The 12,103-nt window shown below is 51.7% G+C and overlaps 1 protein-coding gene across 1 annotated transcript in view; it reads left to right on the top strand.

The window, feature by feature from the left end:
• Positions 1-12,103, top strand: part of ZMYND15 (zinc finger MYND-type containing 15) — a 108,480-nt gene that overhangs the window by 38,884 nt on the left and 57,493 nt on the right. Inside the window, exons 9-10 of the mRNA XM_078669537.1 lie at positions 5,786-5,874; positions 8,862-8,963. Coding sequence (XP_078525663.1) covers positions 5,786-5,874; positions 8,862-8,963 — 191 coding nt within the window. The remainder of the gene's footprint in view (positions 1-5,785; positions 5,875-8,861; positions 8,964-12,103) is intronic.

Genomic DNA, 12,103 nt, shown 5'->3' on the forward strand with positions numbered 1-12,103 from the left:
AGGGATGGAGGAGTGAGGCAGACTCACTGAGTGTAAGAGGCCAGGGAAGGAGGAGTGAGGCAGACTCACTGAGTTTAAGAGTCCAGGGAAGGAGGAGTGAGGCAGACTCACTGAGTGTAAGAGGCCAGGGAAGGAGGAGTGAGGCAGACTCACTGAGTGTAAGAGGCCAGGGAAGGAGGAGTGAGGCAGACTCACTGAGTGTAAGAGGCCAGGGAAGGAGGAGTGAGGCAGACTCACTGAGTGTAAGAGGCCAGGGAAGGAGGAGTGAGGCAGCCTCACTGAGTGTAAGAGGCCAGGGAAGGAGGAGTGAGGCAGACTCACTGAGTGTAAGAGGCCAGGGAAGGAGGAGTGAGGCAGACTCACTGAGTGTAAGAGGCCAGGGAAGGGGGAGTGAGGCAGACTCACTGAGTGTAAGGGGCCAGGGAAGGAGGAGTGAGGCAGACACACTGAGTGTAAGAGGCCAGGGAAGGAGGAGTGATCCAGACTCACTGAGTGTAAGAGGCCAGGGAAGGAGGAGTGAGGCAGACTCACTGAGTGTAAGAGGCCAGGGAAGGAGGAGTGAGGCAGACTCACTGAGTGTAAGAGGCCAGGGATGGAGGAGTGAGGCAGACTCACTGAGTGTAAGAGGCCAGGGAAGGAGGAGTGAGGCAGACTCACTGAGTTTAAGAGTCCAGGGAAGGAGGAGTGAGGCAGACTCACTGAGTGTAAGAGGCCAGGGAAGGAGGAGTGAGGCAGACTCACTGAGTGTAAGAGGCCAGGGAAGGAGGAGTGAGGCAGACTCACTGAGTGTAAGAGGCCAGGGAAGGAGGAGTGAGGCAGACTCACTGAGTGTAAGAGGCCAGGGAAGGAGGAGTGAGGCAGCCTCACTGAGTGTAAGAGGCCAGGGAAGGAGGAGTGAGGCAGACTCACTGAGTGTAAGAGGCCAGGGAAGGAGGAGTGAGGCAGACTCACTGAGTGTAAGAGGCCAGGGTAGAAGGAGTGAGGCAGACTCACTGAGTGTAAGAGGCCAGGGAAGGAGGAGTGAGGCAGACACACTGAGTGTAAGAGGCCAGGGAAGGAGGAGTGATCCAGACTCACTGAGTGTAAGAGGCCAGGGAAGGAGGAGTGAGGCAGACTCACTGAGTGTAAGAGGCCAGGGAAGGAGGAGTGAGGCAGACTCACTGAGTGTAAGAGGCCAGGGATGGAGGAGTGAGGCAGACTCACTGAGTGTAAGAGGCCAGGGAAGGAGGAGTGAGGCAGACTCACTGAGTTTAAGAGTCCAGGGAAGGAGGAGTGAGGCAGACTCACTGAGTGTAAGAGGCCAGGGAAGTAAGAGTGAGGCAGACTCACTGAGGGTAGGAGGCCAGGGAAGTAAGAGTGAGGCAGACTCACTGAGTGTAAGAGGCTAGGGAAGGAGGAGTGAGGCAGACTCACCGAGTGTAAGAGGCCAGGGAAGGAGGAGTGAGGCAGACTCACTGAGTGTAAGAGGCCAGGGAAGGAGGAGTGAGGCAGACTCACTGAGTGTAAGAGGCCAGGGAAGGAGGAGTGAGGCAGACTCACTGAGTGTAAGAGGCCAGGGAAGGAGGAGTGAGGCAGACTCACTGAGTGTAAGAGGCCAGGGAAGGGGGAGTGAGGCAGACTCACTGAGTGTAAGAGGCCAGGGAAGGAGGAGTGAGGCAGACACACTGAGTGTAAGAGGCCAGGGAAGGAGGAGTGATCCAGACTCACTGAGTGTAAGAGGCCAGGGAAGGAGGAGTGAGGCAGACTCACTGAGTGTAAGAGGCCTGGGAAGGAGGAGTGAGGCAGACTCACTGAGTGTAAGAGGCCAGGGATGGAGGAGTGAGGCAGACTCACTGAGTTTAAGAGTCCAGGGAAGGAGGAGTGAGGCAGACTCACTGAGTGTAAGAGGCCAGGGAAGGAGGAGTGAGGCAGACTCACTGAGTTTAAGAGTCCAGGGAAGGAGGAGTGAGGCAGACTCACTGAGTGTAAGAGGCCAGGGAAGTAAGAGTGAGGCAGACTCACTGAGGGTAGGAGGCCAGGGAAGTAAGAGTGAGGCAGACTCACTGAGTGTAAGAGGCTAGGGAAGGAGGAGTGAGGCAGACTCACCGAGTGTAAGAGGCCAGGGAAGGAGGAGTGAGGCAGACTCACTGAGTGTAAGAGGCCAGGGAAGGAGGAGTGAGGCAGACTCACTGAGTGTAAGAGGCCAGGGAAGGAGGAGTGAGGCAGACTCACTGAGTGTAAGAGGCCAGGGAAGGAGGAGTGAGGCAGACTCACTGAGTGTAAGAGGCCAGGGAAGGGGGAGTGAGGCAGACTTACTGAGTGTAAGAGGCCAGGGAAGGAGGAGTGAGGCAGACACACTGAGTGTAAGAGGCCAGGGAAGGAGGAGTGATCCAGACTCACTGAGTGTAAGAGGCCAGGGAAGGAGGAGTGAGGCAGACTCACTGAGTGTAAGAGGCCAGGGAAGGAGGAGTGAGGCAGACTCACTGAGTGTAAGAGGCCAGGGAAGGAGGAGTGAGGCAGACTCACTGAGTTTAAGAGTCCAGGGAAGGAGGAGTGAGGCAGACTCACTGAGTGTAAGAGGCCAGGGAAGTAAGAGTGAGGCAGACTCACTGAGGGTAGGAGGCCAGGGAAGGAGGAGTGATCCAGACTCACTGAGTGTAAGAGGCCAGGGAAGGAGGAGTGATCCAGACTCACTGAGTGTAAGAGGCCAGGGAAGGAGGAGTGAGGCAGACTCACTGAGTGTAAGAGGCCTGGGAAGGAGGAGTGAGGCAGACTCACTGAGTGTAAGAGGCCAGGGATGGAGGAGTGAGGCAGACTCACTGAGTTTAAGAGTCCAGGGAAGGAGGAGTGAGGCAGACTCACTGAGTGTAAGAGGCCAGGGAAGGAGGAGTGAGGCAGACTCACTGAGTTTAAGAGTCCAGGGAAGGAGGAGTGAGGCAGACTCACTGAGTGTAAGAGGCCAGGGAAGTAAGAGTGAGGCAGACTCACTGAGGGTAGGAGGCCAGGGAAGTAAGAGTGAGGCAGACTCACTGAGTGTAAGAGGCTAGGGAAGGAGGAGTGAGGCAGACTCACCGAGTGTAAGAGGCCAGGGAAGGAGGAGTGAGGCAGACTCACTGAGTGTAAGAGGCCAGGGAAGGAGGAGTGAGGCAGACTCACTGAGTGTAAGAGGCCAGGGAAGGAGGAGTGAGGCAGACTCACTGAGTGTAAGAGGCCAGGGAAGGAGGAGTGAGGCAGACTCACTGAGTGTAAGAGGCCAGGGAAGGGGGAGTGAGGCAGACTTACTGAGTGTAAGAGGCCAGGGAAGGAGGAGTGAGGCAGACACACTGAGTGTAAGAGGCCAGGGAAGGAGGAGTGATCCAGACTCACTGAGTGTAAGAGGCCAGGGAAGGAGGAGTGAGGCAGACTCACTGAGTGTAAGAGGCCAGGGAAGGAGGAGTGAGGCAGACTCACTGAGTGTAAGAGGCCAGGGAAGGAGGAGTGAGGCAGACTCACTGAGTTTAAGAGTCCAGGGAAGGAGGAGTGAGGCAGACTCACTGAGTGTAAGAGGCCAGGGAAGTAAGAGTGAGGCAGACTCACTGAGGGTAGGAGGCCAGGGAAGTAAGAGTGAGGCAGACTCACTGAGTGTAAGAGGCCAGGGAAGGAGGAGTGAGGCAGACTCACTGAGTGTAAGAGGCCAGGGAAGGAGGAGTGAGGCAGACTCACTGAGTGTAAGAGGCCAGGGAAGTAAGAGTGAGGCAGACTCACTGAGGGTAGGAGGCCAGGGAAGTAAGAGTGAGGCAGACTCACTGAGTGTAAGAGGCCAGGGAAGGAGGAGTGAGGCAGACTCACTGAGTGTAAGAGGCCAGGGAAGGAGGAGTGAGGCAGACTCACTGAGTGTAAGAGGCCAGGGAAGTAAGAGTGAGGCAGACTCACTGAGGGTAGGAGGCCAGGGAAGTAAGAGTGAGGCAGACTCACTGAGTGTAAGAGGCCAGGGATGGAGGAGTGAGGCAGACTCACTGAGTGTAAGAGGCCAGGGAAGGAGGAGTGAGGCAGACTCACTGAGTTTAAGAGGCCAGGGAAGAAGGAGTGAGGCAGACTCACTGAGTGTAAGAGGCCAGGGAAGGAGGAGTGAGGCAGACTCACTGAGTGTAAGAGGCCAGGGATGGAGGAGTGAGGCAGACTCACTGAGTGTAAGAGGCCAGGGAAGGAGGAGTGAGGCAGACTCACTGAGTTTAAGAGTCCAGGGAAGGAGGAGTGAGGCAGACTCACTGAGTGTAAGAGGCCAGGGAAGTAAGAGTGAGGCAGACTCACTGAGGGTAGGAGGCCAGGGAAGTAAGAGTGAGGCAGACTCACTGAGTGTAAGAGGCTAGGGAAGGAGGAGTGAGGCAGACTCACCGAGTGTAAGAGGCCAGGGAAGGAGGAGTGAGGCAGACTCACCGAGTGTAAGAGGCCAGGGAAGGAGGAGTGAGGCAGACTCACTGAGTGTAAGAGGCCAGGGATGGAGGAGTGAGGCAGACTCACTGAGTGTAAGAGGCCAGGGAAGGAGGAGTGAGGCAGACTCACTGAGTTTAAGAGGCCAGGGAAGAAGGAGTGAGCTAGACTCACTGAAGTGTAAGAGGCCAGGGAAGGAGGAGTGAGGCAGACTCACTGAGTGTAAGAGGCCAGGGATGGAGGAGTGAGGCAGACTCACTGAGTGTAAGAGGCCAGGGATGGAGGAGTGAGGCAGACTCACTGAGTGTAAGAGGCCAGGGAAGGAGGAGTGAGGCAGACTCACTGAGTTTAAGAGTCCAGGGAAGGAGGAGTGAGGCAGACTCACTGAGTGTAAGAGGCCAGGGAAGTAAGAGTGAGGCAGACTCACTGAGGGTAGGAGGCCAGGGAAGTAAGAGTGAGGCAGACTCACTGAGTGTAAGAGGCTAGGGAAGGAGGAGTGAGGCAGACTCACCGAGTGTAAGAGGCCAGGGAAGGAGGAGTGAGGCAGACTCACCGAGTGTAAGAGGCCAGGGAAGGAGGAGTGAGGCAGACTCACCGAGTGTAAGAGGCCAGGGAAGTAAGAGTGAGGCAGACTCACCGAGTGTAAGAGGCCAGGGAAGGAGGAGTGAGGCAGACTCACTGAGTGTAAGAGGCCAGGGAAGAAGGAGTGAGGCAGACTCACTGAGGGTAGGAGGCCAGGGAAGTAAGAGTGAGGCAGACTCACTGAGGGTAGGAGGCCAGGGAAGGAGGAGTGAGGCAGACTCACTGAGTGTAAGAGGCCAGGGAAGGAGGAGTGAGGCAGACTCACTGAGTTTAAGAGTCCAGGGAAGGAGGAGTGAGGCAGACTCACTGAGTGTAAGAGGCCAGGGAAGTAAGAGTGAGGCAGACTCACTGAGGGTAGGAGGCCAGGGAAGTAAGAGTGAGGCAGACTCACTGAGTGTAAGAGGCTAGGGAGGGAGGAGTGAGGCAGACTCACCGAGTGTAAGAGGCCAGGGAAGGAGGAGTGAGGCAGACTCACCGAGTGTAAGAGGCCAGGGAAGGAGGAGTGAGGCAGACTCACCGAGTGTAAGAGGCCAGGGAAGTAAGAGTGAGGCAGACTCACCGAGTGTAAGAGGCCAGGGAAGGAGGAGTGAGGCAGACTCACTGAGTGTAAGAGGCCAGGGAAGGAGGAGTGAGGCAGACTCACTGAGTTTAAGAGGCCAGGGAAGGAGGAGTGAGGCAGACTCACTGAGTTTAAGAGGCCAGGGAAGAAGGAGTGAGGCAGACTCACTGAAGTGTATAAATGTGGTAGTGACTTAACTTATTCTCCGCACAGTGTCCGACCGCTGGTTCTTATTCACCTCCATTTTTCTCTTAGTTCCGGAGCTCAACATCCTGAACAAGCAGTCCCTGAAGATCCACATTATCGAGGCGCACAAGGAGCTGGACCTCATCATGGTGTTCTGGGTAGGAGGCTCAATCAATCAATCAATCAATCAGGGATTCGTGAAGCGCTCTACTACACCCTTTAGGCTCTCAAGGCGCTGGGTTCAGCTCAGAGTCAGCCGAAGAGCCAGGTCTTGAGGCTCCTGCTGAAGGTGTGCAAAGTGGGGCAACATCTGATTTTGAGTGGGAGCTCCTTCCAGGTCTTTGCCGTGATGTAGGAGAAGGCTCTTCCACCCGCTCGGGCTCTGCGGATGCGAGGGGGTTTGGCGAGGGCGAGGTCAGCAGAGCAGAGGTCTCTCTTGTGTATGTGTAAGGAGACTCTTCGTTGAGGTATTGGGGTCCGGTGTTGTGGAGGCATTTGTAGGCATGGGTGAGTAGCTTGAAGGTCACTCTCATCTCGACGGGGAGCCAGTGGAAGTCTTGAAGGTGCTGGGTGATGTGTTTGTGTCATGGGATGCCGAGAACGAGTCTGGCCTCTGTGTTCTGCATGGTCTGGAGTTTGCGGAGCAGGGGTTTGTTGATTCTGGCATAGAGGGAGTTTCCGTAGTCTAGTCTGCTTGTTATGAGTGCGTGGGTGACAGTCTTTTTGGATTCGAAGGGGGGTGGGGGGATCCACTTGAAGGTCTTGAGAAGGATGTGGAGGGTTTTGAAGCAGGTAGAGGAGATGGCGTTGATCTGTCGGGTCATGGTGAGGAAGGAGTCGAGTATGATGCTGAGGTTCTGGCCGTGGTCTGTGGGTGTGGGCGGTTCGCCGAAAACGGCAGGCTAACAGGTGTTATCCCATGCTGAGGGGGTGGGTCCGAGGACGAGGACTTCTGTCTTTTGCGAGTTGAGCTTTAGACAGCTGCTGCTCATCCAGGATGCGACGTCTTTCATTCCTTCCTGGAAGATGAGTCTGGTGGTGTGGGGATCCTTCATGAAGTAGAGGATGAGCAGGGTGTCATCGGAGTAAGATACTATGCTGAGTCCATGCTGTCTGATGATGGCAGCAAAGGGGGCCATGACGATGTTGAAGAGTGTGGGGCTGAGTGATGATCCTTGGGTGACTCCGCAGTTGATCTCTGTGGGTTCGGAGAGGAAAGGCGGGAGTCTGATTCTTTGGGTTCAGCTGGTGAGGAAGGAGTGGATCCAGTCGAGGATTCCCCCGTCCTTGCGGCACCAGTGTCCTGAGTATGAAGACCCTCGCACCCCCCAAGAGACTGAGCATGTTCTATGTATGAGAAACCTTGACCACACCCCCCAGATTTGAGATTGCTCTGTGAATGAGAAGCCTGAACCCCTCCCCCAAAGTCTAAGCATGTTCTCTGTTTGAGAAGCCTAAACCACCTCTCAAGAGTCTGAGCATGTCCTTTATATGAGAACTCTGAACCCCCCCCGTTAGTCTGAGCATGTTCGGTGTAGTGAGTCCTTCATGCTCTGTGTCTAGAAGGTGTTCTGGGTACAAAGAAACCCTTTCTGGTCTCATGGTGGTGTTCTGAGTGAGATGAGCCCAGTGTTTAGAAGGTGTTCGGGATACAAGATGCCCCTTCTGGTCCATGGTGTTCTGCGTATGATGAGTGCTTGATGTTCTGGGTGCAAGGAATAATTACGCTAAATCAACTTTTGCACCCCCATAGTTTTTTGTATGTGGAGCACTTCCTGTCCTGGGTTAACATTGTGGTCTTGGTGAGATGAGCCCTTCTTGTCCTGAATCTTTTCCTATTCAAGAGGAGCTATTCCTGTTCTTAAAATGTTTCCCATATGAGGAGCCTTTCCTGGTTGTGCGGTGTTTCAGATGTGAGGGGCCCATCCAGACCTGGGTCCCAGGGTGGTTTGTCGAAAGCTCTTACCAGTCTGAAAGTATTTCAGGTATCGTGCTGCGTTCCTGGTGTGGGAGTCTTGGCGCTATGAGAGGAGATGTCTCGGTCCTAGGGCTCAAGGTGTTCTAAGAACGCCTCGAATCGGAAGCAGTGAGTGTGAAGCTGCTTTTAGTTTCCTTTCCTGTTAGGTGGCTAAACATTTAAGAAACCATCCAGAGGTCTACCTCCACACAGGGGTCTACAGGGACAATTGAACTCATCCTTTCCTTTACCTCTTGGCAGGGTCATGACACCTGCGTTCTCTTTGCTGGATGGAGTAGACTTCTCAGTATTCACAGATTCTCCAGACTCTCGCGAGAAGAGCTTGGGGGCATATTATCAAGAAACGGAGTTAAAATTATCGCCACATTAGCAGCAGGAAACTGCCGCTAAAGCGGCGATAATGGGCTTGATAATGTGCCCTTGAGAATTCCAATAGAAGCCCAGGTTCTGGTGCATATTATCAAGCCCATTATCGCCGCTTTAGCAGCAGTTTTCTGCCGCTAAAGCGGCGAAAATTTTAACTTCGTGATTGATAATATGCCCCCTGGTTCTGTAATAGAAGGAGGCCTGCAGCCCTGCACACCTGTATTTGAGTCCTCAACTGGAATAGCTGAGTGCACTCTGGTTAACACTGAGATGCACTGGCAGAGCTGTGCAAGACTACAGCAGTGCAATAGCATGACTGAGGCCCGGAGGAAGAGTAGTGTGTAGGCCTAGTACTCAAATAGTAGGTGTACACCAAGTCAGGGTTGAAATCCACTGGCAGAGCTGGGTATGGGTCCAGTCTCGGAATAGCAGGATCTACCGCGGCAGGTCAAGATTGAGGTGTCATGGAAGAGCACTCTGTGGGGGTCTGGAATAGCAGAGAGTGTTGAAGGACAGGGTTGAGGTGCATTGGAAGGGCTGTGTGGGGGCCCCAGTACAAGAATAGAAGAGTGATGTGTGTGTGTGTGTGTGTACTTCTGGCCAGTAGTGAGATGTATTGGCCAAGCCCAGGTGAGGGCCAGTGGCAGAGATCTCTGTGGGATCAGAGGGGCAGGGGATGGGAGAGAAATGATCAGTTGCGTGGTTTCGATGGTTGCGACCGATGCACACTTCTTGTCGGTCAGTGTAAAAGTTGCCCTTCCTCAAAGTGTCCACTTGCTAACCTCAGTTCCTCCCTCCCAGGAGCTGTCCATCTTGTTGCCACACGTGGCCCTGGAGTTGCACTTCGTTGGTGATCTTCTGCCCCAGGAGGTCGATGAGGAACACTTCGTCCTACAAAGAAAGGTATGAACCACAGAACCGGGGCGAGGCGATGGAGGTGGGAGAATAGGGAGCAGTAATGTTGTGTCCCCGCGTGTGCTGGAGCTGGACATCAGCACCGTCACTGCTGGTTCTCCAGGGCTGGAATCATCCATAGATCTGCACACTTCCTTCACTAATTTAGTGGAATATTGAGCATGTGGGCTTACATAGAATCCAACAATGTTTCTCCAACACTGAAATCTACAGATGACTGCATGCTTTATTGACGTTTGCCCACACTGTGGAATAATGAGCATGTGAATCTTTGTAGGATCCAAGAAAGGTTCACCAGCACTGCAATCGTCAATAGACTTACATGCTTCATGGAATATTGAGCATGTGAATCTATGTAGGATCCAAGAAAGGTTCTCCAGCACTGCAATCTTCAATAGACTTACATGCTTCATGGAATATTGAGCATGCGAATCTATGTAGGATCCAACAAAGGTTCTCCAGCACTGCAATCTTCAATAGACTCACATGCTTCATGGAATATTGAGCATGCGAATCTATGTAGGATCCAACAAAGGTTCCCCAGCACTGCAATCTTCAATAGACTCACATGCTTCATGGAATATTGAGCATGCAAATCTATGTAGGATCCAACAAAGGTTCTCCAGCACTGCAATCTTCAATAGACTTACATGCTTCATGGAATATTGAGCATGTGAATCTTTGTAGGATCCAAGAAAGGTTCACCAGCACTGCAATCTTCAATAGACTTACATGCTTCATGGAATATTGAGCATGTGAATCTTTGTAGGATCCAAGAAAGGTTCTTCAGCACTGCAATCGTCAATAGACTTAAATGCTTCATGGAATATTGAGCATGCAAATCTATGTAGGATCCAACAAAGGTTCTCCAGCACTGCAACAAAGGTTCACCAGCACTGCAATCTTCAATAGGCTCACATGCTTCATGGAATATTGAGCATGCAAATCTATGTAGGACCAACAAAGGTTCTCCAGCACTGCAATCTTCAATAGACTTACATGCTTCAAGGAATATTGAGCATGCAAATCTATGTAGGATCCAACAAAGGTTCTCCAGCACTGCAATCTTCAATAGACATGCATGCTTCATGGAATATTGAGCATGCGAATCTATGTAGGATCCAACAAAGGTTCTCCAGCACTGCAATCTTCAATAGACATGCATGTTTCATGGAATATTGAGCATGCGAATCTATGTAGGATCCAACAAAGGTTCTCCAGCACTGCAATCTTCAATAGACTTACATGCTTCATGGAATATTGAGCATGCGAATCTATGTAGGATCCAACAAAGGTTCTCCAGCACTGCAATCTCCAATAGACATGCATGCTTCATGGAATATTGAGCATGCAAATCTATGTAGGATCCAACAAAGGTTCTCCAGCACTGCAATCTTCAATAGACATGCATGCTTCTCTGACCTTTGCCCACACTGTGGAATAAAGAGCATGTGAATCTATGTACTACATAATACTACACGTTTCATAAAAACAGCTTGGTTTGGGGATTCTCAAGTGTAAGGTAAACTCTTGGGGGCATATTTATAACAAACTGACGCAACGCAGCTCTGCAAGCAAGCTTGCTCTGGCACACTGTGCCATAAGGAAAGTACAGGGATGTTTCATATTTACAACAATACAATGCATCCCTGTCCTTTCCTTTGCGCTGGCGCACAATGGCTGTCTCACACCAACACAGGCTGCCTTGCACCATGGTGCAAGGGTGTCTTCGGTGGAGGGATTATTGTTTTTGTGAGGGAAAGGACACCTTCCTGCACAAAAACAATCAATGGAGGGGTTTTCCTCCTTCAATGCGTGATGCAGAATGCAAAATGCAGGACACATAGAAAGAGTTAAAAGCGAGGAGAAATAAAGATATTTTCCCCAGGGGCTTTTGACACATTCCCAGGTTTAAAAGTCCTTGTAAATATGGGAATATGTCAAAATCCATGGGTGTTGCGTGGGAACACCCATCGCAACGCCCATGGACCGCCTCCCCGATCCAGAGTAACTCAAGGCAGCGACTTGTGCTGCTTTGCCTTACTTCATATCTACGAGGCCATGAAAAGCGGGAAACATCCTTTACAACGAAACTTTCACCACGCAGTACCTTTACAACGCAGGTAAAACAACGCAAGTCATTACAACGACTTGCGCTGGGGGGCGCTGTTGGATAGGGAATAGTTTAATTTACTATCCAACACCTTCCCTACTATCCACGGGGACTGGAGTTGGAATAGAAAATTAAACTATCCACTAACCAGCGCCCCCAACGCAAGTCGTTGTAACGACTTGCGTTGTAATACCTGCGTTGTAAAGGCATGCGTGGTAAAAGCATGCGTTGTAACAACATACATCCATGAAAAGCCATGTAAAGTGGCTTTGCGTGGCTTTCTAAACATGGATCTGCAATGCTGCTGCATCAAAAAAATTATACTGCAGTGGTTCAGGCTCCTTGTAAATTTGCCCTTTTGTGCGCAGATAGAGCACGTCTTATGACTATGGAACCTGAGACACCTGAAGTTCCTCCTTCAGTCGTACAGGTTCCGAAGGATGCAGTTAGAAGTGGTGCATTACTCACGAATCTCCCTTGCGTCCTGTACGTTGAGTATCTTTCTATTCCTGGAGTCAAGGCTCCACCTTCAGTCGCTGGCTCTCAGGTAATCCTGGTGGTAGCCCGACATCACGCAAAGGGGCGTCTTTCCTAGGCTTTCTACTTCCCTTTTACTGCAGCTTACTCTCACATGAGGGAGCGATGAAGGGATGAACCTTCGGCTCTTTTGATCTTGCAGGGCCTTAGCTGAAGCTCAGGTGATCAGAACCGGTAAGTGGCTCCTTATTCTCCTCTTAGGGCCCGATTTACAAAGATAAAGTTAGACCAAAAGTTTAAGTTGGATCAAAAGTCTAACTGTACTACTAATACTATTTGTCATTGTTACATTTAGGTCCCTACGGCCAAATGTGCGACGCATTTTACCAGTCGCAAACGGCCCATTGGGCCATTTGCGACGGGTAAAATGCCTTTTCCTATGTACCAACCCTATTTTGCAAGTTGGTAACTTATTAACAACTTGCAAAATAGGGTTTGCAAGCCGCTATTAGGAATGGGGAACAGCGTTTACAACGCA

This window comes from Lissotriton helveticus, chromosome 12 (assembly GCF_964261635.1).
Source record: "Lissotriton helveticus chromosome 12, aLisHel1.1, whole genome shotgun sequence".
NCBI classification, from domain to species: Eukaryota; Metazoa; Chordata; class Amphibia; order Caudata; family Salamandridae; genus Lissotriton; species Lissotriton helveticus.